The 27,981-nt window shown below is 61.1% G+C and overlaps 1 protein-coding gene across 1 annotated transcript; it reads right to left on the bottom strand.

Annotated features, from left to right (window-relative positions):
• Positions 1 to 2: 2 nt before the first annotated feature.
• On the bottom strand, positions 3 to 27,909 carry PCGF3 (polycomb group ring finger 3). The gene is made up of 11 exons (XM_059677932.1): positions 27,706 to 27,909; positions 18,795 to 18,833; positions 18,415 to 18,559; positions 17,334 to 17,451; positions 15,702 to 15,798; positions 15,371 to 15,426; positions 14,154 to 14,264; positions 9,327 to 9,415; positions 5,655 to 5,792; positions 3,582 to 3,662; positions 3 to 3,068 (listed from the first exon to the last, which is right to left on the bottom strand). Exons 4-11 carry the CDS (start codon positions 17,440 to 17,442, stop codon positions 3,021 to 3,023), a joined length of 729 nt encoding a protein of 242 aa, XP_059533915.1. The 5' UTR covers positions 17,443 to 17,451; positions 18,415 to 18,559; positions 18,795 to 18,833; positions 27,706 to 27,909; the 3' UTR covers positions 3 to 3,020.
• Between the last annotated feature and the right edge of the window lie 72 nt (positions 27,910 to 27,981).

Consider the following 27,981-nt stretch of genomic DNA (forward strand, 5'->3'; position numbering starts at 1 on the left):
CGTTGTTTCCTTTGCTTTTATTACAAGCATATAATATTAATTGGCAAAACACTGAATACAAGCTTCACCGTCATAAAATCAAAACATTTAAGCAATATTCCAAAAAAGATTTTAGACAAAACTAGCCACCAATAGTACAAAAGTTACACACCAACACAAAGCATAAAAATGTAAACTTTCAAATTAAACAAAAATATGCATCTGCATTGCCATCCCATAACCCATGGCAGCCTTGTCGCTGCAGATGGCAGGCTCCGCCCGAACCCGCACCGACTGGGAACACGTGGTTCTTACACCCAACAAGCCGTGGGGACCCCTGATGTGGGGGCGGGGCCCTCCCTGCCCACAGGCGCCTCGCGGGAAGTGCAGCCTGAGCCCTTTCTCATCTGCGCATCCCAGTGCCCCCCGTGCGCTGCGAACCGAGGCAGACACACACTTTATGGGCTAAGGGCACAGGTGACGTGGGGGGTGCACACGGGCTCCTGAGGAATGAGAAACGGACTGTTGTCTGCACTGGCGTGATTTCCCGTTTTGAGGGCACATCCAACAGTGACACACATCACAGAAACCCGCCGGCGGCTCCTACAACATAGAACCCGACGACACTTCGCATCAGCGGCACAGCCGTGCGCTGAGGCACCAGCCGGTGGTAAGGACTCCTAACGGACGCCCGAGGGCTCGGGGCCTGGGACTGCACCCCACATCTGGGCCGCCGGGCGTGGGGGTGGTGTGCCAGGGCCTGAGCACGCGGGGTCCGGTGCGAGGCCCCACACACGCGCCTGCCTGCCTGCGGGCACCTGTTGGTAATGTTGCTGACAGGCTGTGCGTCATCCCAAGAACAGCATTCTCGTCACAACAACGAAAAAGGAAACCCAAGTAGCTCCGTGTGCAGGTTGGGAATCCACGTACGTCCCCGTCCCGTCGCTGTCGGGCAGCACGCGTGGAGCCTATTGCACAAAAGCATAAACGCATAACAACGCTCCTCACCCGACAAACGGAAACACAGGGCGACGCCCCAAAGAAAGGAAGAAGCTTGCAGAACATCCCTTTCACCTTATATGCCTGTAAACAAAGCGGCACGAACCAGATGGCTGATGGGAAAATAGGATAGAACGCTTAAAATAGAATAAATAATTTTATAAAGTTAAGTTTTCTCTTCCAACCCCCCAAACCTTAAATTCCACGTTATATATTCTATCTGAATTTTCTGTTTTCGTGAAAACCGCACGGTGAGTCCCACGGCTGCTGAGGGTGCAGGCGCCGAGCGGCGTCCCAGCCGCGCCCACGGGAGGGAGACGCTCGGGGACTCCGCTGGGAAACCCCGCGGCCTGCCCCCCGACCCGACTCTCACGCAGGAGAAAGTGCATCAGCCTCCCCAGCCGAGTCCACGGGCTGCGGTCCAGCCAGGCAGGTCCCGCCGTCTGCGTGAACAGTCTCACGAGGAAATCGTAGAAAAATAGGCTCTGCTGCTGCTGGGGCTCCCCAGGTCCCGCGGCCAGAAGAGCGGCCGAGCCAGCGGTGTGGACCCGCCGGCCCCCGGCCCCTCTCGGCGTATCTCAAGGTATCAGCTTAGCACCATAGCAAATTCAAGTGGTCGCACCGAGAGCTACAGGTCACGATGTGCACCGGGCGGCTGCAGACACCGTCGGCCCGGTCTGAGCGGGAACCATGTTTTCGAAGGTGACGCTCACGCTGTTCACCCCTCTTCACCCACGGGAACCCCCACCCCCTAGGCCCGGAGACCGCACTGGGGTCCGGGGTCCGACAGATGCGCCAGCGGCAATGTGCGTTTTGAGGTAGACAGGTCAGAGTTGCTCACACACATCCACTCGCCAGGCCTCGGAGAGCAACGGAGAACCGCGGGGATGAACAGGACGGGGTCACGGCTGAAACAGCGATTCGACCAATCCCTAACGCGTTTGGGTGGTTTTAAAGGCCTTACATTAAAATTGCTTGGACTGAATTAATTTGAAGGTTTTTCTCTACGCTGATGGCTCATCAGTAGCTGCCTCTGACCCTTGTGTACGTGCAACAGGAAGCAGCCCACGAGCCCACAGGTCTGGAGCCAATCTGAGAAAGTTCTGTCCCTAAAGTGAGGACTTCATGGGTAAACCCAGCACAGAGGCAGGGTGGGCGTAGGGCGGGCCCACAGGCCTCAGGGGTGGGAGGGCCGGGGACGCAGGAGTGACCACAGGAACGGCCCTTTCTCCCCGAGCTCGCCTTCACGCCTTCCAAGGGACTACCTTAAAAGAAACACGTTTGTGTGCTGTCGCATGTTTTTTCTCTAATTCCACAAAAATATGAACGTTTGGGTGAGAAAGCGAGTGTCCCTGGGGCTGGGTTTGGGGTGCTGTCCTCTCGCCGGCCCTGGTGCTCGGTGAGAACCACCGGGACCGGCAGAGAGGAGGCGGGCACCCCTGCAGCGGGACGATGGGCCTGGGACTCCCTGCGGCCACCAGCTCCCTCGCAGCAGGAGGGAGCGTGCTCTGACGATGGTGCCGCGTTGAGTGATCAAAGCGACTTTACCGAGATGGCTGTGCGTGCGGGTCAGCCCGGGGCCGGTGGACGCACAGGGGCTCCCTCGGGCCACGACAGGGACACCGCACGCCGCGGGCACCGCACTGAGTGGCAGCCTCTTTTGTTTTGCTCTTAAAGTGAATTCTTGTCGATCGTCCGGGAGCTACAGGCCACATAAAGTCATCGTCCACCACGAAAGCGCGTTTTCAACAGCTTAGTGAGGACCCCGTGAGCACACGTGTTTTTGTCACGAACCCTAACTCGTAAACTAAACGGAAACGACCGAGATTTTGGAGACCTGGGGGCCGGGGTCCGTGAGGCCGAGGGTGGCGAGGGCGGCGGCCGCGTGAGCCTGTGAAGTGTGTGGCCACCTGTCACCGAGCTGCTGGTAGTGTCTTGCCGAGCGTGAACTCTCATACAAAAGGGATAAATACTCTCTGTGCAGAAGTCTGGTCCCGGGCCTCGGGTCCGCGCCCGTGCTCCGTGCCCGGGCCGTCTGCACGTCACAGCAGGTCCATCTTGGGTCTGTAGTGCAGCAGGAGGGGCGCCTTCTGTAAGACAGGCCGCGGGGCCACGCACACTCAGCTGGACCAGAGCGGCGCGCGGGCGCCCAGGGGAGGGAGGGCGAGCGGAGGGTGCGGGCTCCTGGCCCCGTCTCAGACCTCTGAGGGCCCCTCCCCAGAGGACAGGGCGCCGCCCACCTGCTCCCACCTTCGCAAAGAGCCCAGGGAAGGCTGGGGGCGCCCCAGCAGTGGCAGCCCCCTCATGCCGCCAGGAGGGGCACGGGAGGCAGTTGGGCTGCGCGTCACGGCTCCTGCGCCTGAACCCTTCTCTCTAAACTCTCAGATGAAGAGGAGCCGCCCTGCCCCGGCTCCCGGGCCGGAGCGTCGTCTGTGCACTGAGAGGCTGTGGGTCAGTCCCGTCGCGTGCATACGGGAGGCAACTGACCGTGTTTCTCTCTCTAAAGACATCGGTGAACAGCTCCTCGGGTGAGGATGGAAGAATGTGCACAGGAAGTGCTGACGTCGTAGCAGATTCTAAAAATCAAACACATCAGGCCTCACCTTGAACCTCCACCGCGTGACGACCACGAACTTGAGCGTGTGGTCCTTGCCCAGGATCTCCTCGTTGCATAGGATGTCCAGCTGGCGGGAAAGACACCGGGTCAGCGGGGCCAGGCGCTCAGCACCGGGGCCTCGCCGACCCAGCCAGCGGGAGGAAGCGTGAAGCTTGGCCACACCCCCCGGACAGCCCCCCCCCCCCCCCCCGCCCTCGTCCACCTCCTGGCCAAGCTTGTCCCTTCCACCTCATGGGAAAAGGTAATGGACTCCCTGTTGTTACTTTCTTTGTTTAAAAAGATTTTTAGAGCCTTTTAGGTTCACAGCAAAACTGAGCAGATGGTCCAGACACGTCCCACGTGCCCCGTCGCCCCCCCAGCACCCCTGGAAGGGAGACGCCGTCACCACCACCCAGAGTCCACGAGGGTCGCCCTGTGCTGACTCCCTGTGGTTTGCACAAAGTGCCCGCCACACAGTCTCACGGAGAACCTGGAACCCTCGCTCCGTCTGCTCAGCCGCCCCCTGGTGACCAGGACGCCGTGGGGTGGGGTCACAGTGGGCAGCCTTTCGCACTGGCCTCTGCACAGAGGCACAGCATGGACGGTTCCTCCGAGCTGCCCTGGCTCGATCGCTCATTTCCTTTTCGGGCAGAAGGGTGTCCGGGGTCTGGATGGACACGGTGTGTTTATCCCCCACCTGGTGAGGGCGCCGTGGCTGCCTCCAGTTTGGGGCGATTAGAGTAACGCTGCTGCAAACATCCATGCGCAGGTCTCTGTGGACGTGGGTTTTTAACTCCCCTGAATGTTTGCTACGGAGCCTGACTGCCGCACCAGAAGTTCTTCCACACCCGTTTCCGGTGACATCTACCTCTACGAAGCCGCCTCGCTTCTCCTGGGCCGTCATCAGAATCACCTGTAAGGGCCGCACGCCTACAAGTCTCTTCAAGGTGACCTTCACGGCTTCTAAAGTTGTTTCTCAACAGTCTTCTCGTCTCTTTCACCCGACTCCAAAGCCACACCCACATTTTGGGGGATTTGTTCAGCATCACCCCACTTCTGGTCCCAAAATTTCGCTTCATTTTCTATGGCAACTGGCGGCTTCCACAGCCGAAGGTCACGCTCTCAGACGTGCCGGCAGGCAGAGTTCCTCCCAGGCTCGGGGTGCGGGAGGGGGGGTCCTTCCTGCCTGTCCAGCTCCTGGGGCCCCGGTGTCCTGGCTTGTGTCCGCCTCCCCGCTCTGTCCTCACACCACCTTCTGTGGCTCCGGTTCCGCTGCCTCCCCTTGTGAGGACACGTGTAATCGGCGTGAGGGCTACTTCACCTCAAGACCCTTACTTACCCCCGAAAAGGCCTTTTCCCCAAAAAGGTTCCATTCACAGGTTCGGGGTTAGGCTGTGGCCACAGCTGGGTCAGGGCCACCCCACTGCTCTCTCTACGACGTACCTCCAGTCCGTCACTTCTCACCACCCGGTCCCTCTCTCCTGACCATCCTGTGAGACCCCCCAGCTGGCCGCCCTGGCTTCCATTTCTGTACCCCGACAATCCATTTTTCTCACAGCTTGGGGACCATTTTAAAACCATAGCTCAAATCACGGACCCCGTGCTTAAGGCCCTCAAAGCCCTTTCCTTGCGCCTCTGCACGCACAGCTGGCTCCTGCGGACAAGGTGCATCCTGGCATTAGCGCTGCCCTGCAGAAGGGCCTGTGACGCCCCAGCTGTGTGCTGCCAGCCCACCACTGAGCCCCACGGGTCACCAGCCTTTGTTTTATTCTCGGCATTTATGACGACTGGACAGTATTTTATCTACCTGCCTCCCCACCCAGTCATCTCACCCACCGCCCGTCCATCCATCCGTCTGTCCGTTGGTGAAATTAAACCTGCAACACATATGAACCAGCTCTCTCACCACCCCCTCTCCCCCCATTCACGGTCTCTGGACCATCCCGCCTCACTGCTTCCTGGGACACTCTGGGCACAGGCAAAACAAACATTTTTTTTCTAATTTAAACTCTCCAAAGAAAGTTGTAAAAAACCACCCAACACACAGCTCAGGCGTCCCGCCGGCAGGAGGAAGGGCTACCTCGTTGAAGGACGAGAGGTTGAGCTTCTTGGCGATGAACTTCTTCAGGTGCAGCACGGTGGCCTGGGCGGAGCAGCGGATCCACTTGCGCTTCAGGCCGCGCAGCTTGCTGCTGTTGCACTCCAGGCAGATGCTCACCTTCGGGAGAGAGGGCAGGGCTGGGCGGCTCGCCTCGGGGCGCCGGCGCTCTGCGAGCCCCCTAACAGCTAAGAAGGCTGACTTTCTCGAAATCAGAAACCAAACAGACCCCACACCACAGGAAGGAATTTTAAAAACCTCCTCCACACACACGATCGTGAAACCCACGGGGTGCTTGCCGGTTGGGAGATGCTCTGGCGCTGCCGGCTCTGCCTGACGCTCGGACTGCAAGGCGAACCGAGCGCTCTGCTCCCTGTGGCTGCCTGGTCCCGGGAGCGCCGGAAGCGGCTGCGCAGGACACCCGAGCCCGTCTGCCCACAGGCTGTGCCGAGCTCCCTGCTGGCGGGACAGGCCCACGGCCGACAGGCCCCGCTCTGCAGCACCTGTCGTGTGGGGAGCGGTGTCCTGTTGGCCATTTCAGGAGCAGGAGCTGGGGGCAGCCTGCGGTTCACGAGGTCCCTCCCGACCATCAGCAGGAGGACGTGTGGGTGAGAGGAGCCAGGCACCACGCGGGCCCCTGAGACAGCCCACCCGAGACTCCAGTGCTCGGCCACATTCTCCCTCAGCTGCCACAGAAAGTGGCCCATCCCCCTCACACTCGGGTGGAAGGATTCACCAACGAACTAAAGAAATACGTACACGCCTAGAATTACCAGGGACCCAACAGAAAGGACTGAAGAGGTGACACGCTCAGGTCGCGCGGACGGCGGTCTGAGGCCGTGCGTGTCGGTCTCCCACGTCTCGTTTCTGTCTCTGTGGCTGAGGGACAGCTCACAGCAGGCACGTCCTGCCTGAGGACAGTGTGATGGCTGTCAGCTGCCGAGTCGCCAGGACACGGGATCCCTCACTTCCTCCCTCAGAATCTCCTGTTCAGTCTGATGCCGCAGAGAATGACGCGAACAGATGCCTCCACGTTACCCTTTAAATTACCTTTTACTGCCACTGGGTTTCTCTTGTGAACTATGTGCAGGGAAAATGCCTACCCTTTTATATTTAAAATGTTTAACAGCGAGAATATTTACTTTGACAATTAAAAAAGAAATAAAAATAAAGTAAGGAGGTAGCAGGAAAAACTAAGAAACTGCATGAACATTTAGTGTTTCTATTTTCTTTCCCTCATGGCCTTTCTCTGTTTTAAATGAGAGCAAGTCCCACGGGAGTGCCGGGCTCTGTGGCCTTAGGGAGGCGGCCTTAGGGAGCGGGGGCCTTAGGGAGTGGGGGCCTTAGGGAGCGGGGTGTGGGGTGGGGGGGCGGCCTTAGGGAGCAGGTGGCCTTAGGGAGGGGGGGCCTTAGGGAGCGGGGGGGGGGGCCTTAGTGCCAGGAGCCGGTCCATCCTTGCTGTTTCAAGGGACCTGGCATATATGGCATACTGTTCTTAATATGTTTGCTCACCTTCTCGGCACTGTGTTTTAACCAAGGTCACCTCTCCGAGAAAGGTTGAATCCCCAGGTAGGGATTTTCCCCTGAAGTTAGGGAGGGAATAAAACCCCTCAACTAAGTGCCAGGCGGGTAATTAATCCCTTTAACTACGAACAATCATGCTTAAACTACATAATCTTTTCTCCCTGGAATGGAGATAAGAAACGCCCTCACCTTTGGAATAGAGATTGATAGGATTGGAATCAACTGGTATAAATACAGATGTAACAAGACAACAGGAGACAGAACCTAGACACAGAACCTACACAGAACCTAGAGACAGAAGAACTTCACTGGAGAGAACATGGCAAAAGATCCTGGACAGAAACTGGCCACTGAACCTGCAGACAGAACCTAGCGAGAGAACCTGGCTGAAGAACCTAGAGACAGAACCTGGCTACAGAACCTGGATAGAACATGGCAAGAGAACATGGACACAGAACCTGGCTGGAGATCCTGACCAGAACTTGGCTAGAGATCCTGGCTAGGCTGCTGATCAACTAACGCTGTCTCTGTTTAATTCTTTCTTCACCAACTCCGTCCACACCTTTGGGGACCCTTGGACCTGCTGGGGTTGGACCCCGGCATCTGGCGCCCAAACAGGGACCCCTAGGTAAGCGCCCCGCACTTGGGACGGATAGGACTCCACCGTAGGAAGACAGTGGATAGTCTTCGCCGACTCCATCCACACCTTTGGGAACCCCTGGACCTGCTGGGGTTGGACCCCAGCACCTTAGGGAGGGGGGCCTTAGGGAGTGGGGGGGTGGCCTTAGGGAGCGGGGGCCTTAGGGAGGGGGGCCTTAGGGAGGGGGGGTCTTAGGGAGTGGGGGGGTGGCCTTAGGGAGCGGGGGCCTTAGGGAGCGAGTGGCCTTAGGGAAGAGGGGGCCTTAGAGAAGGGGGGCCTTAGGGAGCGGGGGGTGGCCTTAGGGAGGGGGGCCTTAGGGAGGGGGGGCCTTTGGGAGCGGGGGCCTTAGGGAGGGGGGCCTTAGGGAGCGAGTGGCCTTAGGGAAGAGGGGGCCTTAGAGAAGGGGGGGCCTTAGGGAGGGGGGGCCTTAGGGAGCGGGGGTGGCCTTAGGGAGCGGGGGGGTGGCCTTAGGGAGCGGGGGCCTTAGGGAGGGGGGGCCTTAGAGAAGGGGGGGCCTTAGGGAAGAGGGGGCCTTAGAGAAGGGGGGGCCTTAGGGAGCGGGGGGTGGCCTTAGGGAGCGGGGGCCTTAGGGAAGAGGGGGCCTTAGAGAAGGGGGGGCCTTAGGGAAGAGGGGGCCTTAGAGAAGGGGGGGCCTTAGGGAGCGGGGGGTGGCCTTAGGGAGCGGGGGCCTTAGGGAAGAGGGGGCCTTAGAGAAGGGGGGGCCTTAGGGAGCGGGGGGTGGCCTTAGGGAGCGGGGGCCTTAGGGAGGGGGGGCCTTAGAGAAGGGGGGGCCTTAGGGAGCGGGGGCCTTAGGGAGCGGGGGCCTTAGGGAGGGCGGCCTTAGGGAGCGGGGGGGTGGCCTTAGGGAGCGGGGGCCTTAGGGAGGGGGGGACTTAGAGAAGGGGGGGCCTTAGGGAGCGGGGGTGGCCTTAAGGAGCGGGGGCCTTAGGGAAGAGGGGGCCTTAGAGAAGGGGGGCCTTAGGGAAGAGGGGGCCTTAGAGAAGGGGGGGCCTTAGGGAGCAGGGGGTGGCCTTAGGGAGCGGGGGCCTTAGGGAAGAGGGGGCCTTAGAGAAGGGGGGGCCTTAGGGAGCGGGGGCCTTAGGGAGCGGGGGCCTTTGGGAGCGGGGGTGGCCTTAGGGAGCGGGGGCCTTAGGGAGGGGGGGCCTTAGAGAAGGGGGGGCCTTAGGGAGCGGGGGCCTTAGGGAGCGGGGGCCTTTGGGAGCGGGGGTGGCCTTAGGGAGCGGGGGCCTTAGGGAGGGGGGGCCTTAGAGAAGGGGGGGCCTTAGGGAGCGGGGGCCTTAGGGAGGGGGGCCTTAGGGAGGGGGGGGGGTGGCCTTAGGGAGCGGGGGCCTTAGGGAGGGGGGGCCTTAGAGAAGGGGGGGCCTTAGGGAGGGGGGGCCTTAGAGAAGGGGGGGCCTTAGGGAGCGGGGGGTGGCCTTAGGGAGGGGGGCCTTAGGGAACGCAGGGCACAGGGACGCAAAGGCACCGACCTGCTCGTCGCTCCGGTGGTAGTCGCTGTCCTCCTCCTGCTTCTCTTCCGCAGCCTCTGTGTGGGAGCTCTCGTCTGCTTTGGTTTCACCTTTTAGCAGAAGAGAATACACTGTGTTTGTTATTAAACCCAAAATGCGGAGCCGGTCACTGCTGTACACCTGAAACGCTATAGAAGCCGGTGTAGGCGCGGCTGGTGGGGCTGGGGACTGAGCACCAATCAACCTGTGACCCAGGAGGTCACAGTTCCATCCCCGTCAGGACACACACCCGGTTGTGGGCTCGATCCCCAGTGTGGGGTGTGCAGGAGGCAGCCAATCAGTAATTCTCTCTCATCACTGATGTTTCTGTCTCTCTCTCTCCCTTCCTTTCTGAAATCAGTAAAATATATTTAAAAAATTTTTAAATTACATATAATTTTAAAAACACACTAAAAAACAGAGTAGTAAGAATTTGCACCATAAAGCACACGCCAGAGGCGGGGGACAAGTGTGTGAGCGCGTGCTCCTCAGGCAGGGCCCGAGGCAGCGGAGGGAGGGGCACAGGCGCACGGGAGGTGAAAGGGGCCACAGGCTCGGCCACCCGCTGCTGCTCAATTCTTAACACCCCCACCTCCATTCTGCACGGCGCCCTGCACGGCACAGCTCAGAACCATTTATTTAACCAGATAACTGCCACGCGTCCAAAACGGAAACCATCCCCACATGCCCCGGTATTTTGAATTTAATCGCGTCTATAGATGCTTATGGCGCACAAAGGGTTAAAAATAGATTTTCATTGATTTCAGAGAGGAAGGGAGAGGGAGAGAGAGAAACATCAATGATGTGAGAGAATCATGGATCGGCTGCCTCCTGCACGCCCCCCACTGGGGGTCGAGCCTGCAACCTGGGCCTGTGCCCCGACCAGGAATTGAGCAGTGACCTCCTGGTTCACAGGTCGACGCTCAGCCACTGAGCCGCGCCGGCCGACTCCTCGCCACTTTGAAATGAAGACGCCCCTGGCTGCCACGCGGACAGACTGCCGGTCCCGGCACGTTCCCCGCCTCCCAGGGCCCAGCGGCGCCAGCAGGGTGGGCGGAGGTGACGGCAGCCCGCCCGTCCCCTGACGGTTACAAAAGCACAGGAGGCCTCAGGCTCCCAGGGACGGTGTGGTCCACAGGAAAACGTCAGAGCATCAGAGATTTCTTTCATTTGTTACTCGATGTGCAGATTTACATGCCGTTAACTTTACATGGAAGCCACATGCCACTTTGCCGTCTACAGCAAAACTCCCCAAACGCAGGGAGCGCCGGGAGCCACTGGCCATGCCCCCAGGGCTACCAGTCACTGACTTTCACGAAGGTTATCACTCTGCACCACAGACTGCTTGGGGTTGAGAGGAGGCAGGCGGGGACAAGGGGATTGGAACAGGGGATGGGGACGGAGGATGGGGACAGGGTAAAGGGGACAGGGGGCAGGGGATGGGGACGGAGGATGGGGGCAGGATATAGGGGACAGGGGGCAGGGGATGAGGACAGGGGATGGGGGATGGGGACGGAGGATGGGGACAGGGTAAAGGGGACAGGGGGCAGGGGATGAGGACAGGGTAAAGGGGACAGGGGGCAGGGGATGAGGACAGGGTATAGGGGACAGGGGGCAGGGGATGAGGACAGGGTAAAGGGGACAGGGGGCAGGGGATGAGGACAGGGTAAAGGGGACAGAGAACAGGGGACAGGGGATGAGGACAGGGTAAAGGGGACAGAGAACAGGGGGCAGGGGATGAGGACAGGGTATAGGGGACAGGGGACAGGGGGCAGGGGATGAGGACAGGGTATAGGGGGCAGGGGATGAGGACAGGGGATGGGGGATGGGGACGGAGGATGGGGACAGGGTAAAGGGGACAGGGGGCAGGGGATGAGGACAGGGTATAGGGGACAGGGGGCAGGGGATGAGGACAGGGTAAAGGGGACAGGGGGCAGGGGATGAGGACAGGGTATAGGGGACAGGGGGCAGGGGATGAGGACAGGGTAAAGGGGACAGGGGGCAGGGGATGAGGACAGGGTATAGGGGACAGGGGACAGGGGATGAGGACAGGGTAAAGGGGACAGAGAACAGGGGACAGGGGATGAGGACAGGGTAAAGGGGACAGAGAACAGGGGGCAGGGGATGAGGACAGGGTATAGGGGACAGGGGACAGGGGGCAGGGGATGAGGACAGGGTATAGGGGACAGGGGATGAGGACAGGGTAAAGGGGACAGGGGACAGGGGGCAGGGGATGAGGACAGGGTATAGGGGACAGGGGGCAGGGGGCAGGGGATGAGGACAGGGTATAGGGGACAGGGGGCAGGGGGCAGGGGATGAGGACAGGGTATAGGGGACAGGGGGCAGGGGATGAGGACAGGGTATAGGGGACAGAGAACAGGGGGCAGGGGATGAGGACAGGGTATAGGGGACAGGGGACAGGGGATGAGGACAGGGTATAGGGGACAGGGGACAGGGGATGAGGACAGGGTAAAGGGGACAGAGAACAGGGGGCAGGGGATGAGGACAGGGTATAGGGGACAGGGGACAGGGGGCAGGGGATGAGGACAGGGTATAGGGGACAGGGGACAGGGGGCAGGGGATGAGGACAGGGTATAGGGGACAGGGGGCAGGGGATGAGGACAGGGTATAGGGGACAGAGAACAGGGGGCAGGGGATGAGGACAGGGTATAGGGGACAGGGGACAGGGGGCAGGGGATGAGGACAGGGTATAGGGGACAGGGGACAGGGGATGAGGACAGGGTAAAGGGGACAGGGGACAGGGGGCAGGGGATGAGGACAGGGTATAGGGGACAGGGGACAGGGGATGAGGACAGGGTAAAGGGGACAGAGAACAGGGGGCAGGGGATGAGGACAGGGTATAGGGGACAGGGGACAGGGGGCAGGGGATGAGGACAGGGTATAGGGGACAGGGGACAGGGGATGGGGACAGGGTATAGGGGACAGAGAACAGGGGGCAGGGGATGAGGACAGGGTATAGGGGACAGGGGACAGGGGATGAGGACAGGGTATAGGGGACAGGGGACAGGGGGCAGGGGATGAGGACAGGGTATAGGGGACAGGGGACAGGGGATGGGGAAAGGGTATAGGGGACAGAGAACAGGGGGCAGGGGATGAGGACAGGGTATAGGGGACAGGGGGCAGGGGGCAGGGGATGAGGACAGGGTATAGGGGACAGGGGACAGGGGGCAGGGGATGAGGACAGGGTATAGGGGACAGGGGACAGGGGATGGGGACAGGGTATAGGGGACAGAGAACAGGGGGCAGGGGATGAGGACAGGGTATAGGGGACAGGGGACAGGGGATGAGGACAGGGTATAGGGGACAGGGGACAGGGGGCAGGGGATGAGGACAGGGTATAGGGGACAGGGGACAGGGGATGAGGACAGGGTATAGGGGACAGGGGACAGGGGGCAGGGGATGAGGACAGGGTATAGGGGACAGGGGGCAGGGGATGAGGACAGGGTATAGGGGACAGGGGACAGGGGGCAGGGGATGAGGACAGGGTATAGGGGACAGGGGGCAGGGGATGAGGACAGGGTATAGGGGACAGGGGACAGGGGATGAGGACAGGGTATAGGGGACAGGGGACAGGGGATGAGGACAGGGTATAGGGGACAGGGGACAGGGGATGAGGACAGGGTAAAGGGGACAGGGGACAGGGGATGAGGACAGGGTATAGGGGACAGGGGACAGGGGATGAGGACAGGGTAAAGGGGACAGGGGACAGGGGATGAGGACAGGGTAAAGGGGACAGGGGGCAGGGGATGAGGACAGGGTAAAGGGGACAGGGGACAGGGGACAGGGGATGAGGACAGGGTATAGGGGACAGGGGGCAGGGGATGAGGACAGGGTATAGGGGACAGGGGACAGGGGATGAGGACAGGGTATAGGGGACAGGGGACAGGGGATGAGGACAGGGTAAAGGGGACAGGGGACAGGGGATGAGGACAGGGTAAAGGGGACAGGGGGCAGGGGATGAGGACAGGGTAAAGGGGACAGGGGACAGGGGACAGGGGATGAGGACAGGGTATAGGGGACAGGGGGCAGGGGATGAGGACAGGGTATAGGGGACAGGGGGCAGGGGATGAGGACAGGGTATAGGGGACAGGGGACAGGGGGCAGGGGATGAGGACAGGGTATAGGGGACAGGGGGCAGGGGATGAGGACAGGGTATAGGGGACAGGGGACAGGGGATGAGGACAGGGTAAAGGGGACAGGGGGCAGGGGATGAGGACAGGGTAAAGGGGACAGGGGACAGGGGACAGGGGATGAGGACAGGGTATAGGGGACGGGGGGCGGGGGATGAGGACAGGGTATAGGGGACGGGGGGCAGGGGATGAGGACAGGGTATAGGGGACAGGGGACAGGGGGCAGGGGATGAGGACAGGGTAAAGGGGACAGGGGGCAGGGGATGAGGACAGGGTAAAGGGGACAGGGGACAGGGGACAGGGGATGAGGACAGGGTAAAGGGGACAGGGGACAGGGGACAGGGGATGAGGACAGGGTATAGGGGACGGGGGGCGGGGGATGAGGACAGGGTATAGGGGACGGGGGGCAGGGGATGAGGACAGGGTATAGGGGACAGGGGACAGGGGGCAGGGGATGAGGACAGGGTAAAGGGGACAGGGGGCAGGGGATGAGGACAGGGTAAAGGGGACAGGGGACAGGGGACAGGGGATGAGGACAGGGTATAGGGGACGGGGGGCGGGGGATGAGGACAGGGTATAGGGGACGGGGGGCGGGGGATGAGGACAGGGACAGGGACGGGAGCTCTCAGGAACAGCCTGACAGCCATCCGTCGCTTACCATTCCGATGGGGGTCCGAGTGCTGCTTCGCAGAACCAGTCTCCCCCTTGATGTCTCCAGGCACCTCCATGCCCAGTTTGTGGTAGAATTCCCTCTGTTTTCTCATTTCCGCTATGAAAGATCAGTAACAACCTTTAACCTTGAGCAGGCCACGAGTTATGGGAATGTTCTATTCACAAATATCACACAAAGAGCACAGACGATTACAAAGTTGGAAGCTGCAGGAAGGAGAGCAACCTTGAGCTGGGGTTCCCAGGGCCCCCGAGTGGCCCAGCAAGGACGGACACGGGTCCCAGGCGTGACGGATCCCGCCACGGCTGCACGTCTACAACCCTCTCCAGTGACTTTGCCGGTTCCAGGACTAACGCTGCTCCCGCCCACACGCGTGAGGACGTTTCAGTCCCGCACGGACGCATGCGGGACAGGAAGGCTTGAACACCCGAGTTACAGGATAAAGCCCAGACGCCGTCTAGCGGCCTAAGGCAGGAGCTGAATCTTAAACTATCAGCCTCTCCGGACGCCCTACCAGCCTCACGTGGAGGGCACCCGAGTCTCGCCAGCAGGTAGCGCCCGCCTGCTGCCCGTGTGGAACGGAGCTCGCCCCCACCCCGACAAAGGTGGGGACAGTCTCAGCCTTGAGTACTGCGCAGAACTTTTTTTTTTTAAACTTATTTTTATTGATTTCAGAGAGGAAGAAAAAGGGAGAGATAGAAACATCAATGATAAGTGAGAATCATGGATCAGCTGCCTCCTACACACCCCCCACTGGGGATCGAGCCCACAACCCAGGCCTGTGCCCTTGACCGGAATCGAACCCGGGACCCTTCAGTCCACAGGCTGAGGCTCTATCCACTGAGCAAAACCAGCCAGGGCTACGCAGAACTTTTGAAAGAACGGCCACTCCCACTTTCAGGATGGGTGTAGTACAGAGCGTTTCTTTTTAATTCTGTAAGTACAGTTACACTGACTGGCACCCATGCCAGCTGTGCCCCCACAGCCCAGACAGCGCTGGCCGCACGACGCCCACACCAGGGCTTCCGGGCTGAGGGTGCAGACGAGGGACAGACTACGGAGGAGACCAGCGGGAGATGCCAGTGAGTTCAGAGCAGGGACAGATGGCGGTTCTGCCAGAAGGAGGGGCCTCATGTCCAGCCCCGCCCTGCCCCCCCACTGTGGGGAGAGGCACCCGGGGGCGGGAGCGGGTGCCCCACACGCACCTTCCTGCAGGCCTGGCACCAGCTTGTACACGATGTCCTGCATGGTCCTGTCATGCCTGCAGGGAGAGCAGCACGGGTTAGCCAACAGGATCGCCTCGCCTCTCACACTTCTCTCCAAGGCCTCCCGTGGCCCGAGTCCCCTCCCGTGGCCCGAGTTCCCTCTAGGCAAGGCCTCCTGTGGCCCGAGTTCCCCTCAGAAAGGCATCCCGTGGCCCAAGTTCCCTCTGGGCAAGGCCCCCCGCGGCCCGAGTTCATGCCTGCTGGACTCCTCAGTCCCGTGGAGGGCAGCCCGGAAGTCCCGTGACCCCAGCTGGCCCACCGGGGCGCTCACCCGATGTACTGCAGCGGGTGGCTCTGGTGGATGACGATCCTGCAGGTGGGACAGGTGTTGTTCTCCTCCAGGTACTTGACCAGGCAGCTCCGGCAGACTGCGGGCAGAGGCAGAATTACCTGGGCCGCCCAGGCCCCGCCGCCCTCCCCTGCCCCCCCAAATCCGGCGCTGTCAGCCACACCCCTGCTGCCTCCTGAGGAGGCGAGGAGCAGCAGAGGCCAGAGCGGGGAAAGCGCTGGGCTCGGTCTCACTCGGGCTAGTGGTCTAGTGCTATGCTGGCCTGAGAGTTCACAGGACTTCCTTTGTGCATCAGAAATTCAGTAAAAACAACATAAATTATACCCCCATTATCTACAAATACAGCTCACTTTAAATGAAAAACTCTTTTTTTTTTTTAATATATTTTATTGATTTTTTACAGAGAGGAAGGGAGAGAGATAGAGAGTTAGAAACATCGATGAGAGAGAAACATCGATCAGCCGCCTCCTGCACATCTCCTACTGGAGATGTGCCCGCAACCCAGGTACATGCCCTTGACCGGAATCGAACCCGGGACCCCTCAGTCCGCAGGCCGACGCTCTATCCACTGAGCCAAACCGGTTTTGGCGAAAAACTCTTAAGATTGGAAAATATTTTACTTTCTCAAGTGGAAAACACAGGATGAAAAAGTTACAGGCCCGGCCGGGTGGCTCAGTTGGCGCGTCCTCCGTGCACCAAGAGGCTGCGGGTTCGATTCCTGGCCAAGGGCATGTGCTGGTCGGGGAGCATATGGGAGGCAAGCGATTGATGTTTCTGTCTCACACGAGGTCTCTCTCCCCCTTCCTCACTCTAAAGTCAATTTAAAAAGTTAGAGAAAGTGTATGTGCAGGTATTACAGGGTTCGTTGTGGTTTGAGATCCTGCCTGCCACGGCCTGAAACTGCATCTCCAGGGAACCATGCCGTCTGCTGGCCGGTGAGGCTGTGCTTAAAAACACCCAAGAGCCCTCCATTCGACCGCATCAGGCGGGGCCAGCGAGCCCTCCGTGGAAACGTTTAAGAAAACAAGCGCTTCTGCCCGTCAGGAGTAAAGTCCCCGTGACAGTTGTCTGTTCAATCAAATCACAGCATTTCCCAGGCCGAGCGTCCTGAAATGGTGTCTCTATGGAAACACCCACAGTATTTTTATTTTGAAAGTGTTTTTCCTAATGTATCCTCAAGATCGTTTTTATTCCTGCTTCTGGGTCCTGCCTTGTACTTGAGCTAAAACTTTTGTTTAAAAAAAAAAGCCGCCGAGACCGGTTTGGCTCAGTGGATAGAGCGTCGGCCTGCGGACTGAAGGGTCCGGGGTTCGATTCCGGTCAAGGGCATGTACCTGGGTTGCGGGCACATCCCCAGTGGGAGATGTGCAGGAGGCAGCTGATCGATGTTTCTCTCTCATCGATGTTTCTAACTCTCTATCTCTCTCCCTTCCTCTCTGTAAAAAATCAATAAAATATATTAAAAAAAAAAAAAAAGCCAAAGTATCAAAGAACAGCTGACTAGTAATCATCAGAGGCCACGTTCTAGACGTTTTCACACGCACGTGTGCACGTGGTCAGACAGTGTACATGCACATGCTGTCAGAGGCCAGGCTCTAGAACACTCTCACATACACGTGTGCAGACACTCGGTCACGGTGGTCGCGTCGATGAGGTACCCGCTGCACAGACGGCAGGTGATGTGGGCGTTTATGTCCCAGAGTTTAATCTTTCTGGTCAACATCTTTGGCTTCTGCAAGAGAAAAGGCACATTAATGAATATCTGGAACGTTCCGGTGCATGTCATCAAGGCTCAGGGTCCAGAGGAAGGAAGTCAGAGGACGTCCCTCCAGGAGCCTCAGTGTGCAGAGGGCAGAGGCTGCACCCCACCTGGGCCAGGGCCAGGCCCCCTTCCCGTCTAAAGGCACAGTCCTGCCCCACCGAGCAGCCACCAAGGAGAGTGGGGCTCAGGGCAGGGAGCCCCACAGACATCACCTACTGAGTGCCAGGCGGCCCAGGGGGACCAGGAGGATGGCGGGTGTGCCTCCGACATCGCCCGGGGACACAGTGCCCGCGACGGGACTCCCGCTGAGAGCCTGAGGGAGTGAGGTCACTTTCTACACCACCAGGTCCTAAAAGGCCAGAGGGACAGGGGCCTGGGTGCAGCGCCGCCTAAGGGCCGCCTGCCCGGCTGGAGAGGAGGCCCTGTGCCCACTGACCTCCGCATCTGAGACAGGACCGCCTGTCCTGACGCCTGTCACCACCAGTCGGCAGAGGTGGCCCTGAGCACCCTGTGCACTGGGCACCGACACCGGAGGGGCCTGTCCACCTGGACCAGGGGCAGCAGCTCGAGGCTGCAGTTTTGTGCCCACTCCATGCGCCCACCTCGCGGCGCCTCTCACAGGTGCTGTCCAGGGCAGAGGCAGGAAGCCTCAGTGGGGAGCAACCCTCAGTCCTGGAGCGCCGCCCCATGACGCCATCCCCGTGAGCGCCGCCCCATGACGTCACCCCTGTGAGTGCCCCATGACGTCACCCCCGTGAGCGCCGCCCCATGACGTCACCCCTGTGAGTGCCCCATGACATCACCCCGTGAGCACCGCCCCATGACGTCACCCCCGTGAGCGCCGCCCCATGACGTCACCCCTGTGAGTGCCCCATGACATCACCCCGTGAGCACCGCCCCATGACGTCACCCCTGTGGGCGCCCCACGATTACCTCCTCTAGACGCCTGGGTCCGCCGCTCCCTCTGCATGGGCGCTCAGGCCTCGGCTGTGCCGCTGAGACGCCCCGGCTGCCGCGCTCCGCACTCCGCGTCTTCACCCCTGCGCCTTCCTTCGGTCCTCTGCGCCTTTTCCATTTTCTGCACAGAAACAGCCCGGCTCAGTCACGCCTGGGTGACGCACTCCTGCACCGAGTTCTGCTGGGCCGTTCGGAGTCCGTAGCCAACAGCGGACGAGCCCGCCGCACTCGCCGGGGAACATGTGGTCCCATGCACAGTCGGCCGCCCCGGAGCTCTCAGCTGTCTCAGGAGCCCCAAGGCGCCGCCTTTCTGTGGCTCCAGGTCCCCACAGCCCCTCCGCGTGCGCTGCTCTCACCTGGATGGGCGGCCGGGGCCCTCCGCTACATGCTGGGGCCTGTGGAGACAGAGAGCAGGTGTCACGGTGCTGCCGGCCTGACCCCCCACTGTGCCCCCCACACTGTGCAATGGCCCCCCACTGCCCCCCACTGTGCCCCTCCACACTGTGCAATACCCCCCAATGTGCCCCACACTGCCCCCCACACTGTGCAATGGCCCCCATTGTGCCCCCCACACTGTGCCCCCCACACTGTGCAATGGTCCCCACACTGTGCCCCCCACACTGTGCAATGGTCCCCACACTACCCCCCACTGTGCCCCTCCACACTGTGCCCCCCCACACTGTGCAATGGCCCCCATTGTGCCCCCCACACTGTGCAATGGCCCCCATTGTGCCCCCCACACTGTGCCCCCCACACTGTGCAATGGCCCCCACACCTCGGTTCCCTTCCTTGCTTAGAACCAAAAGGAAAGCAAGAATTAATGACAGTGAAGGGCCAGGGTCGACCAGAGGGACACAGAGGTCTCTGGCTGTGGTGTCACCGAGGCCAGGTGCGGCTGGGGTGGGGGGGGTGCGGGGACTGTGGGGGCCGCGGGGCAGGGCCCCAGGAGGCAGGAGGAGGGTCTGTGAGAGCTCCGGGGAGGAGAAGCATTACAGGGGCACCTGGTGGCAGGCTGGGCCTCCGGGAGGGACGGGCTATGGCTGGCTGCTGTTTAACTTGTGTGTGATGAGCAGGGTGTCTCTCGGGGCCACCCGCCCAGGGACATGCACCAGGGGCCCCTCCCGCAGCTCCGGGCTGGGTCTGGGGCACAGCGGGGACGAGGATGTGGGCTCTGTGGGAGATGGACTAGAGACACCCACAGCACAGCGTGTATTTGGGACCAGGGAGAGGCCCCGGGAGGCTCAGTGGCCCGAGGCTCTGGGGGGACCAGGTACAGAAGTCACAGCCCTAACGCCACTGAGCGCGTGGGGCTTAACAACAGGGCAAACCCAGCCTCGAAGCCCGGGCCAGAGAAACGCCAGCCCGCTGTCCACATCACATCCCGCGCCAGCATCCGCACGCCAAGCTTTCCCATAACGCATCTTTTATTAACTACTCTTTGAGGCTCAATTACGTTTCACAGAAAAAGGCAGAGGGGAGGGAGGCAGGAGGGAGACGCAGGCCTGGGGGCCCTTGCACAAGGCTGTGCCGGCACATCCCCCTGCCCAGCACGGGTGGCGTGGCTGTGGCTCCCTACGCCGTCACAGTGCCGGCCTCTGCCAGCGGCAGACAAGAACAGGCGCCTGGGCCGCGCCTTCACGGGGAAGAGGCAGTGAAGGTAACGGCGGTGGGCAGGTAAGGTCGAAGGCGGCCAGCAGGTGAGTCAGAGTGGGCGGGGCGGGGTGCCCGAGAGGCTTCACTGAAAACCGGGACACGTGAGCAACAGCCGAAGAGTACGGACAAGTCTGTGCCAGTAAAGTTGCCAATTTGTATAAAACCCATACGTTCCTGGTCGAGGCTGTAAACACAGAAACCCAGAGAATTCGGTAGCTACTTGCAAGCGGCTCTCCCGACCCCGTCTCAGGCGGTAATTCCCACCTCGTCTTGGGAGGCGTAGCACACACACCGGCCAGGCTGGCGGGATCGCAGACCGAGCCCGCGGCCAACAGAGCCGAGCGCCGCGCCCCATCGGGACAGCAGGTCCTGCTGGACGAGCCAGGCTGATCCCAGTACAGGAGTGAATATAAGAAACACATGTAATTTGTGACCAAACGGAGAAAAATGATAAGCTCTCCCAATACACACAAAAATCACCTGTCGAAATTCATCCCAATTGTTGTTGTTGTTAATCCTCACTGAAGGATCTCTCCCCGATATTTTGAGAGGGGGGGCGGAGAGAGGGAGGGAGAGAGAGAGAGAGAGAGGGAGACATCGATGGGAGTGAGACACACTGATTGGTTGCCTTCTGCAGGGACCCCAACGGGGGCCAGGTACACACCCTTGAATCGAACTGGGTGCACTGGCTGGTGCTCTAACCAGTGAACCACTGGCCAGGGCTCCATTCCTGAGTTTTTTAAAAACGTAGAGAATTAAGAATAGCCCTGGCCGGTGTGGCTCAGTAGGTACATCACTTGCCCATGGACTGAAGGGTCACAGCTTAATTCCGGTTGAGGGCATGCACCTTGGTTGCAGGCTTGATCCTTGTCCAGGGTTGGGGCACATGCAAGAGGCAACCAATCAATGTGTCTCTCTCACATGAATGTTTCTCTCTCCGCCCCCCCCCTTCCACTCTCGCTAAAAATCAATGGAAAAATATCCTCAGGTGAGGATTAACAGAAACAAAAATAAAAAGTGGCCCGGCTGGCATGGCTCAATGGTTGGGCACTGACCTATGAACCAGGAGGTCACGGTTCAAATCCCGGTCAGGGCACGTGCCTGGGTTGTGTGCTTGATCCCCAGTAGGGGGCGTGCAGGAGGTAACTGATCAATGATGTTTCTATCTCCCTCTCCTAAATCAATAAAAATACATTAAAAAAAAAAAAAAAAAAAGGCAGAGTCCGGTGGCCTGACCCCGTGGCAGGCCTTTGGGAGCAGAGTTCTCTCTGGCTGGTGAGAGGGGCCGTCAGAGCGAGGGGCCCTGCTGGCTGGGCAGAAAGCAGTGCCATGTCAGCTGCCACGGCCCGGGCACAGGACTGGGCCCTGGGAGCTGAGGGCGCCCGCTCCAGCCAGTGCGCAGGGAGAGGGACAGGGCCCGAGACCAGAGCCACCCCCGGCTGGCGCGCCATTTCCGCCTCTGTGGCCCGAGCCAGCCCCACTGTGCCGCCCAGACCTGTGGCAAGTGAGTGGGGGCCCTTTTAAGCCACCCGGTGTGTGGCAATTCGTTTTGCGGCCACAGAAAACGAAGACAACAGTTTCTAGAAGCAGGGCAGCTCCTAGCAAAAGGAAGAGCCAGTTTCCCGAGCACGGAAAACAGTGGCCACCAGCTCTGCAAAACGTCCCCTTGGCGATGAGCCTCCCAGGCAGAGACGAGAGACAGGCCGCTAACCCTCGTACGCGCTGCACCGGCCCAATGTGGGGCGCTTAGGCTGAGATGCACGGCGGGTCCCGTGTCGGGATCAGTGAGCACAGCGAGAGGGGTCCTCGCCCAGAACCAGGATCTCGGACCTCAGACCCGGGAAGCCTGGGGCACTGCCTTAGGCCAGCCGGGCGGACTGAGAGGTCCCATCTGATCGCTGTGGCCTCGCCAGGCGCCTGGATGAAAAGCCCGGGAAAATTAACTGCCTCCTGCCAGGCCCATCTCTGTGCAAGGAAAGGCAGTTACTTTATTCGACAGCAAAAGTCATGTTCCCGTGAACAACTTCAAACGCTTTCTACCCACTCAGTGGGAACAGAGGCAGCTGAAAGCATCGAAGCCGCCGGGTGGGACTGGGTGTGCCCCTGAAAAAGGTGGGGTGGCCCCTGACGCTCCTGCGCTGAACGGCCCGAGGGCCAGGGGTTCGGCCTCTAGCGAGACACAGTGTAAGTCGGTCACCAGACAAAGGCCCGGCTCTGGGCTCCCGTGCGGGACTCCAGGGCTGTCCTGACAGCCTTTGCTCCCCGGCAGGCTCCTCCCACCCCAAGGCCCTGGAAATCGGGGGCTGACAGGTGTGGCAGCAGCGCAGCCCAAGTGATACCCACGCGGACAGACGGCATGACCCGACAGCACAGCACGAAGCACCTGCCTCTCCCGCACTCCCCAGTGCAGAGCGCAGCGGACAGCACCCCAGTGAAGACCAGAGACCCGACAGGCGGTCTGCCAGCGATGACGCGGGGGCAGTGGGAGCCTGACACGGAAAGACAGGAAGGGGCACGGCCCGGGCCACGCTGGGAGCCTGCCGGTGTCAGGGAAGAGAGAATCGCCGCCAAAGACGCTCTCGAGACACCGGGAGATTTGGAGGTGAGCAGGCTAGCCCCGCGTGTGAGGACGGCCCCGCAGATCGGAGGAGACCCCATTCCTGGCCCTGCTGCCTGAATCCCCTCGCGAATGCACGGTCAGCCGCAGCCCCTCTCACGATCCAACAATAAGTGAGTCTGAGAAAGACATGAAGCGAATGTGGCAAGACAACCAACCAATGACTGGACCTGGCGGGAGGGCGGGGGGACGGGGGCGGGGGGGAGGGAGGGAGAAGATGCTCCCTGTATAACTCTTGCAGTTTTTCTCCACTGTGTTTCCCCCCCAAATAAAACACGGGTAGAAGAGTAAGATGAGCCCAGTTGGCGTGGCTCAGTGGTTGCGCATCGACCTGTAAACCAGGAGGTCACGGTTCGAATACGTCAGGGCACGTGCGGCTGCAGGCCTATCCCCAAAGCGGGGTGTGCAGGAGGCAGCCGATCGATTATTCTCTCTCATCTCTCATCGTTGATGTTTCTATCCCTCTCTCCTCTCCTTCTCTCTGAAATCAATAAAAATGTATTTAAAAGAAAGAAAGAAAGAAAGAGAAAAAGGAAGAAAGAAAAGTAAGGTACATGACTTGACATCCCAGAAGAGGGAAGGCTTCTTGCCCGCACGTGGCACCGGCTGTGCGGGTCTCCTGTGGGCGGGCGGGAAGGCGGGCGAGCGGGGCCAGCCCGCGGGCTCAGGGGTCAGGACGCCGTCGGATCGGGGCAGGGAAGGAAGTCACCAAGGAGCAGTGAACAGCTCCACCAGGACAGGCAGGTCCTGCTGAGAATCCCCCGGAGCAGCTGGCAGGACCCGCACACCCGCCAGAGCGGGCAGGGAGGCCTCAGGCAGCTGCCTGCTGCTCGCGCACTTCCTGTAAACATCTGGAATCTGCTGTCAATGTAGCAAAGTCCAACAAATATTGATACGTTTGCAAAAAACCCCACTTACCCTCCAGCCCTGGACTCACCTTATACACCAGGCGCCCGCCCTCCTCCAATCCCGCCAGCCTCCCCCTCGGCTTTTAGAGCCCGTTTTCTGGTGAGTTTTCGTTCCCATCAGGGAAAGCTGCGCTTCACTCAGCGGACAGCCCTGAACCTGCGTCTGAGGCGGTAGCCCGCGCCACGCGAGACGCCTTCTCCGCGCTGTCCCCTGGCCCCGTCAGCTCCGCGGGGAGCAGCGCGCGCCGGCAGGAAAGGCAGACTCCATGGCGAACGACCCATCAGCTGTTGGACCGAAGGAGACCGGCTCCATCCCCTGAAGCACGGCGACCGAGGGCCGGTCCCCAACACCCACAGCAAACCAGAGAGGAGGTACTTCAGCCGCAGAAGAAGCTGCATTTTCAACTTCAAACCCTATTCCGACCATTAGCCACACAAAGCTCCAAATGAAATAGCCAACCCAGCCCTTCAGTAGACTGAAGAGTAAAAGTAGAGACCAACAACGAACCTTGCTCTATGACCGAAATCACACGGCCCCAAGGGATCATCCCCTCACCAGATGCCTCCCTGATGGGGCTCGACAGGTCTTCCGGAGGCCCTGTGGGCCGGGAGCCCTGCGGCTGAGCCGGGCCTGCACAGGGCTCTGGAACCACTGCTTCCTACAAGGGTCAAACCCCCAAGGCGTTTCGGGATCTCACATCCCACAGAAACTCCTCGCAAAGGCCAGTTTACAGCTGTTGGAGCAAAACCACTGGTGGGAATGAAACGATCTGGAAACGGAGAGTACCGCTGTCCTGACGCGATCAACGAACCTGACCACGGACACGCCCAGGATTCAATCTGCCGGCCTTGTGCTCCGCTCCAGGGAAGCTCCTAAAGACCTTCCTTCCCCACCTGGAGTTCACCTCCCTCCGCGGCAGCTCACCTATCACACCAGCGTCAGGTCCTGAAGATGCCACACCTCGCACACCCTCTGCATGCAGCTCTGCCCATCTCCCTGGGGTGCTTCTCAGGTGCAGGCCCTGTGTTAGCTGACACCCGGCCAGTGCAGGCTCCACCTCCTCCCCGTGACCCCAGCCCCCCCTAGTCCCCCAGGGACCCCAGCACCCCCTAGTCCCCCAGGGACCCCAGCACCCCCTAGTCCCCCAGGGACCCCAGACCCCTAGTCCCCCGTGACCCCAGCCCTAGTCCCCCAGTGACCCCAGCACCCCCTAGTCCCCCAGGGACCCCAGCACCCCCTAGTCCCCCAGGGACCCCAGCACCCCCTAGTCCCCCAGGGACCCCAGCACCCCTTAGTCCCCCAGGGACCCCAGCACCCCCTAGTCCCCCAGGGACCCCAAACCCCTAGTCCCCATGACCCCAGCCCCCCTAGTCCCCCAGTGACCCCAGCCCCCCTAGTCCCCGTGACCCCAGCCCCCCTAGTCCCCGTGACCCCAGCCCCCCTAGTCCCCCAGTGACCCCAGCCCCCCTAGTCCCCCATGACCCCAGCCCCCCTAGTCCCCGTGACCCCAGCCCCCCTAGTCCCCCAGTGACCCCAGCCCCTCCTCGTCCTCACACCCTGTGGAGTTCCTTCCCTCAAGTGTGGGCTGGGCCCTGTGCCTCTAACAGACAGAATATGGCAAAAGGGATGGATGTCACTGCCAAGATTAGGTCATGGAGACTGGCCTCCTTCTAGCTCCCTCTTGCTCTGCAGCTGGCTCCCTCTGAGCTGCCGGATGGGGAACCCCACGTGAAGGGAGCCCCACATGAAGGGAGCCCCACGTGGAAGGGAGCTGGCCTCTCGTGAGTGAGCCTGGAAGCAGACCCCCCCCGGCCCCCGTGGAGCTCCCACCAGCGCCCTGGCTGCAGCCTGAGGCGGGGCTGGGGACCCAGCTGAGCGGCACCCAGACCCCTGGCCCACAGAACCCGAGATGGTAGCTGCTGCTCTCCCAAGGCACCAAGTTTCGGGGTAATTTGCTGGACGCAATATATAAATGATACAGCCACCGGCACGATCACATCTTTAAAAACCCAAAAGTGTGTGTGTGTGTGGGGGGGGGCAGCCAGGGAGAGGTCAATGGGGAAGAAGGAGACATATGCAATACTTTAAACAATAAAGAATTTAAATTAAAGAAGAAAAAATCCAAAAGTGGGGAAGTAAAGAGCCTAACCCAACAAAATATCGCAGCCTTTTCCAAAACGTCGCAGCGAAAATCAAGCGAAGTCAGAGTCAGCACTGAGGAAGGCGTGTGGTTCTAGCTGGAAATAGACGCTTCTCACCCGGACCTCCTGGCCCTAGGAAACCGAAGTGACCACCTGAGTAACCAAGTGACGCTGGGCACGAGGTGAAACACTGAACGGACTAGTTCCAGTACCTCTCCTGGGAGCCCAGGAGGCCGGGTCAGGTTTGTATCTCACCTCCCGCCCAAGGCAACCGATCTTCCTACAAGTATTCCTGCTCTCGCTGCTCCTTCCCGCACTCCTCAGTCCAGTGCCGCCTGCTGACCTCGCGCCAGGCGGCCAGCGCTGGGCACGGGGCTGGGCGAGGCCCCTGCCTGCGGGGCCTTCCCTTCTCTTAAGCTCCCAGCCCCCCTGCCCCCCCGCATCTTACTGGACACATTCTGGAGCCCTTCCCAGGCAAGGAGCAGCATTCGGCGCACCCTGCTTTTTCATCACCGCTTGCGAATCCAGGGAGCAGAGAGGCAAGTTCTAGACGGCCTGAGTTACAGGTTTCGGGAGGCAAAGGCCCCCTCCCAGGTCCTGTACATGCCTCCTTCCTGAAGTGGGGAAGGTGCCCGCGTCACCCGACATGCACCCGGGCCTGCTCCAACTTTCCTGCCCGCCGCCCTCCCCCCTCTCATACACACGTCGAGGCCCAAACCGCTCCGGAACCTCCTAGACACAGGAAACACCTCCAGACTCAGGATGGGGGGCGGGTGCCTCCCCACGACCAGGAGAATGGGGTGAGTTTGGTGACACCACCAGAGGGAGAAGAGGGCAGGAGTAGCTGAAAGTGCCAGGCACTGACCACGGGGCCAAGGCAAGGCCAGCAGCCCAGGCGCAGGGGCTGGGAGAATAGGGGGCAGCTTTCTGGGTCTGGGAGTGGGCACAGTGATGGCCTGGGAGCCAGCGCGGACCAGGAGCCCCTCTTGAATCCCCAGTGCCAGGGGGATGGGCCCCAGCCCTGCCTCCGAGGCCCCGCAGGCAGCACCCGCTGAAGGTCAGAGGTCGGCAGGCGGCCCAGTGCTCGGATGTCGGGGCCTCAGGGAGGGGAGTGCACCTGTGGGGCCCAGGTGACCAGGGTCCCTGATGCTCCAGGGCCTTCGTAGCACGGGGGTCCAGTTGAGTGGGCTGGGGAGACTCGGGGCACCCCTGGGTGTTGTCTCAGGGCCCCAACTCCTGGGGGCCTGGCTTGGGTCCCAGCAGCCCGGATGGCCCAATAGTGGGGCCTGGGCACTTCTCACCCCTTGTCGGGGGTCCTGGCCGCGCCAGACCTGTCTCCAGGCCCAGCTGTTATCAGGGTCCCGGCCTTCATGGTCCTGCCCCGGCACCCCCACCTCCTCAGGGCCTGTGGGGCCCTGTTCACCCCCAGGGCCTGTCACATGGCTCAAGCCCTGCCTGCTGGGACCGTCCGGGGGTCCGGCCTCGGGGAGGGGCTGTCTCGGGTCCCAGGTTCACAGGACTGTCCCGGGACCCGGCCTTTTGGATCTGGGGTCCCAGACCTCCGAGTGGGTGTACCCCGAGTCCTGACCTTCCCACGGCCGGTCGAGGTGCAGACCTCCCAGGCGACCCCTCCCAGGGTCCGCCCGCCCTGGTCCGGCCCCGTCCCAGGGTCGGCCCGGTCCCAGGTCCCGCACTCCCGTGGCCCGAGCTGGTCGCGGACCCTCCTCGATGCCCATCGCGCGGGGGACGCTCTCGGCGACTGTCCCGAGCCCAGCGCTCGCTGGTCCCGCGGTGCCCTCCCCGGCGGCGGGTCCTGGGGTCCGGGCTCCGGGGGCCTGCGGGCCGGGCCGGGGTTCGGAGCCTCCCGGGCCCGGACACGGCCGAGGCCGCGGCCTGAGCGGCGGGCGCCGCCGCGGGCCAGGCCGGGCGGGGCGCGGACTCACTGACCTGCCGTCTCGGCTGCGGACGAGCGGGGCGCACGCGGGGGCAGCGCCGGGAGGGGAGGGGGCGCCGCTCCCTCCGGGTCCCCCCCAAGAGCCGGAGAAAAAAACCCGACCGGAGTTTAAAACAAAGAGGCGGAAATGCCCGAGCGGAGCCGAGCGCCGAGTCAGGGGCGCCGCGCTTGGAGCATGCGCGTTGCGCGGCCCAGCTCCCACCCGGCAGCCGGGAGGGGGCGGGGCCGAGCTGGGGCTGGAGGGGCGTGGCCAAAGGGCGCAGGCGCGT

The sequence above is a fragment of the Myotis daubentonii genome, chromosome 1 (assembly GCF_963259705.1).
Source record: "Myotis daubentonii chromosome 1, mMyoDau2.1, whole genome shotgun sequence".
Lineage (NCBI taxonomy): Eukaryota > Metazoa > Chordata > Mammalia > Chiroptera > Vespertilionidae > Myotis > Myotis daubentonii.

Excerpts from the sequence above, each read along its gene's own strand:
- PCGF3 (XM_059677932.1), bottom strand. The coding sequence starts at position 17,442 with ATGTTGACCAGAAAGATTAAACTCTGGGACATAAACGCCCACATCACC. Across the intron at positions 15,799-17,333 it reads GACCGAGTGTCTGCACACGT|TCTGCCGGAGCTGCCTGGTC; the intron begins GTATGTGAGAGT and ends CTCTGCCCGCAG. Across the intron at positions 9,416-14,153 it reads CTCGGACCCCCATCGGAATG|GTGAAACCAAAGCAGACGAG; the intron begins GTAAGCGACGGA and ends TTCTGCTAAAAG.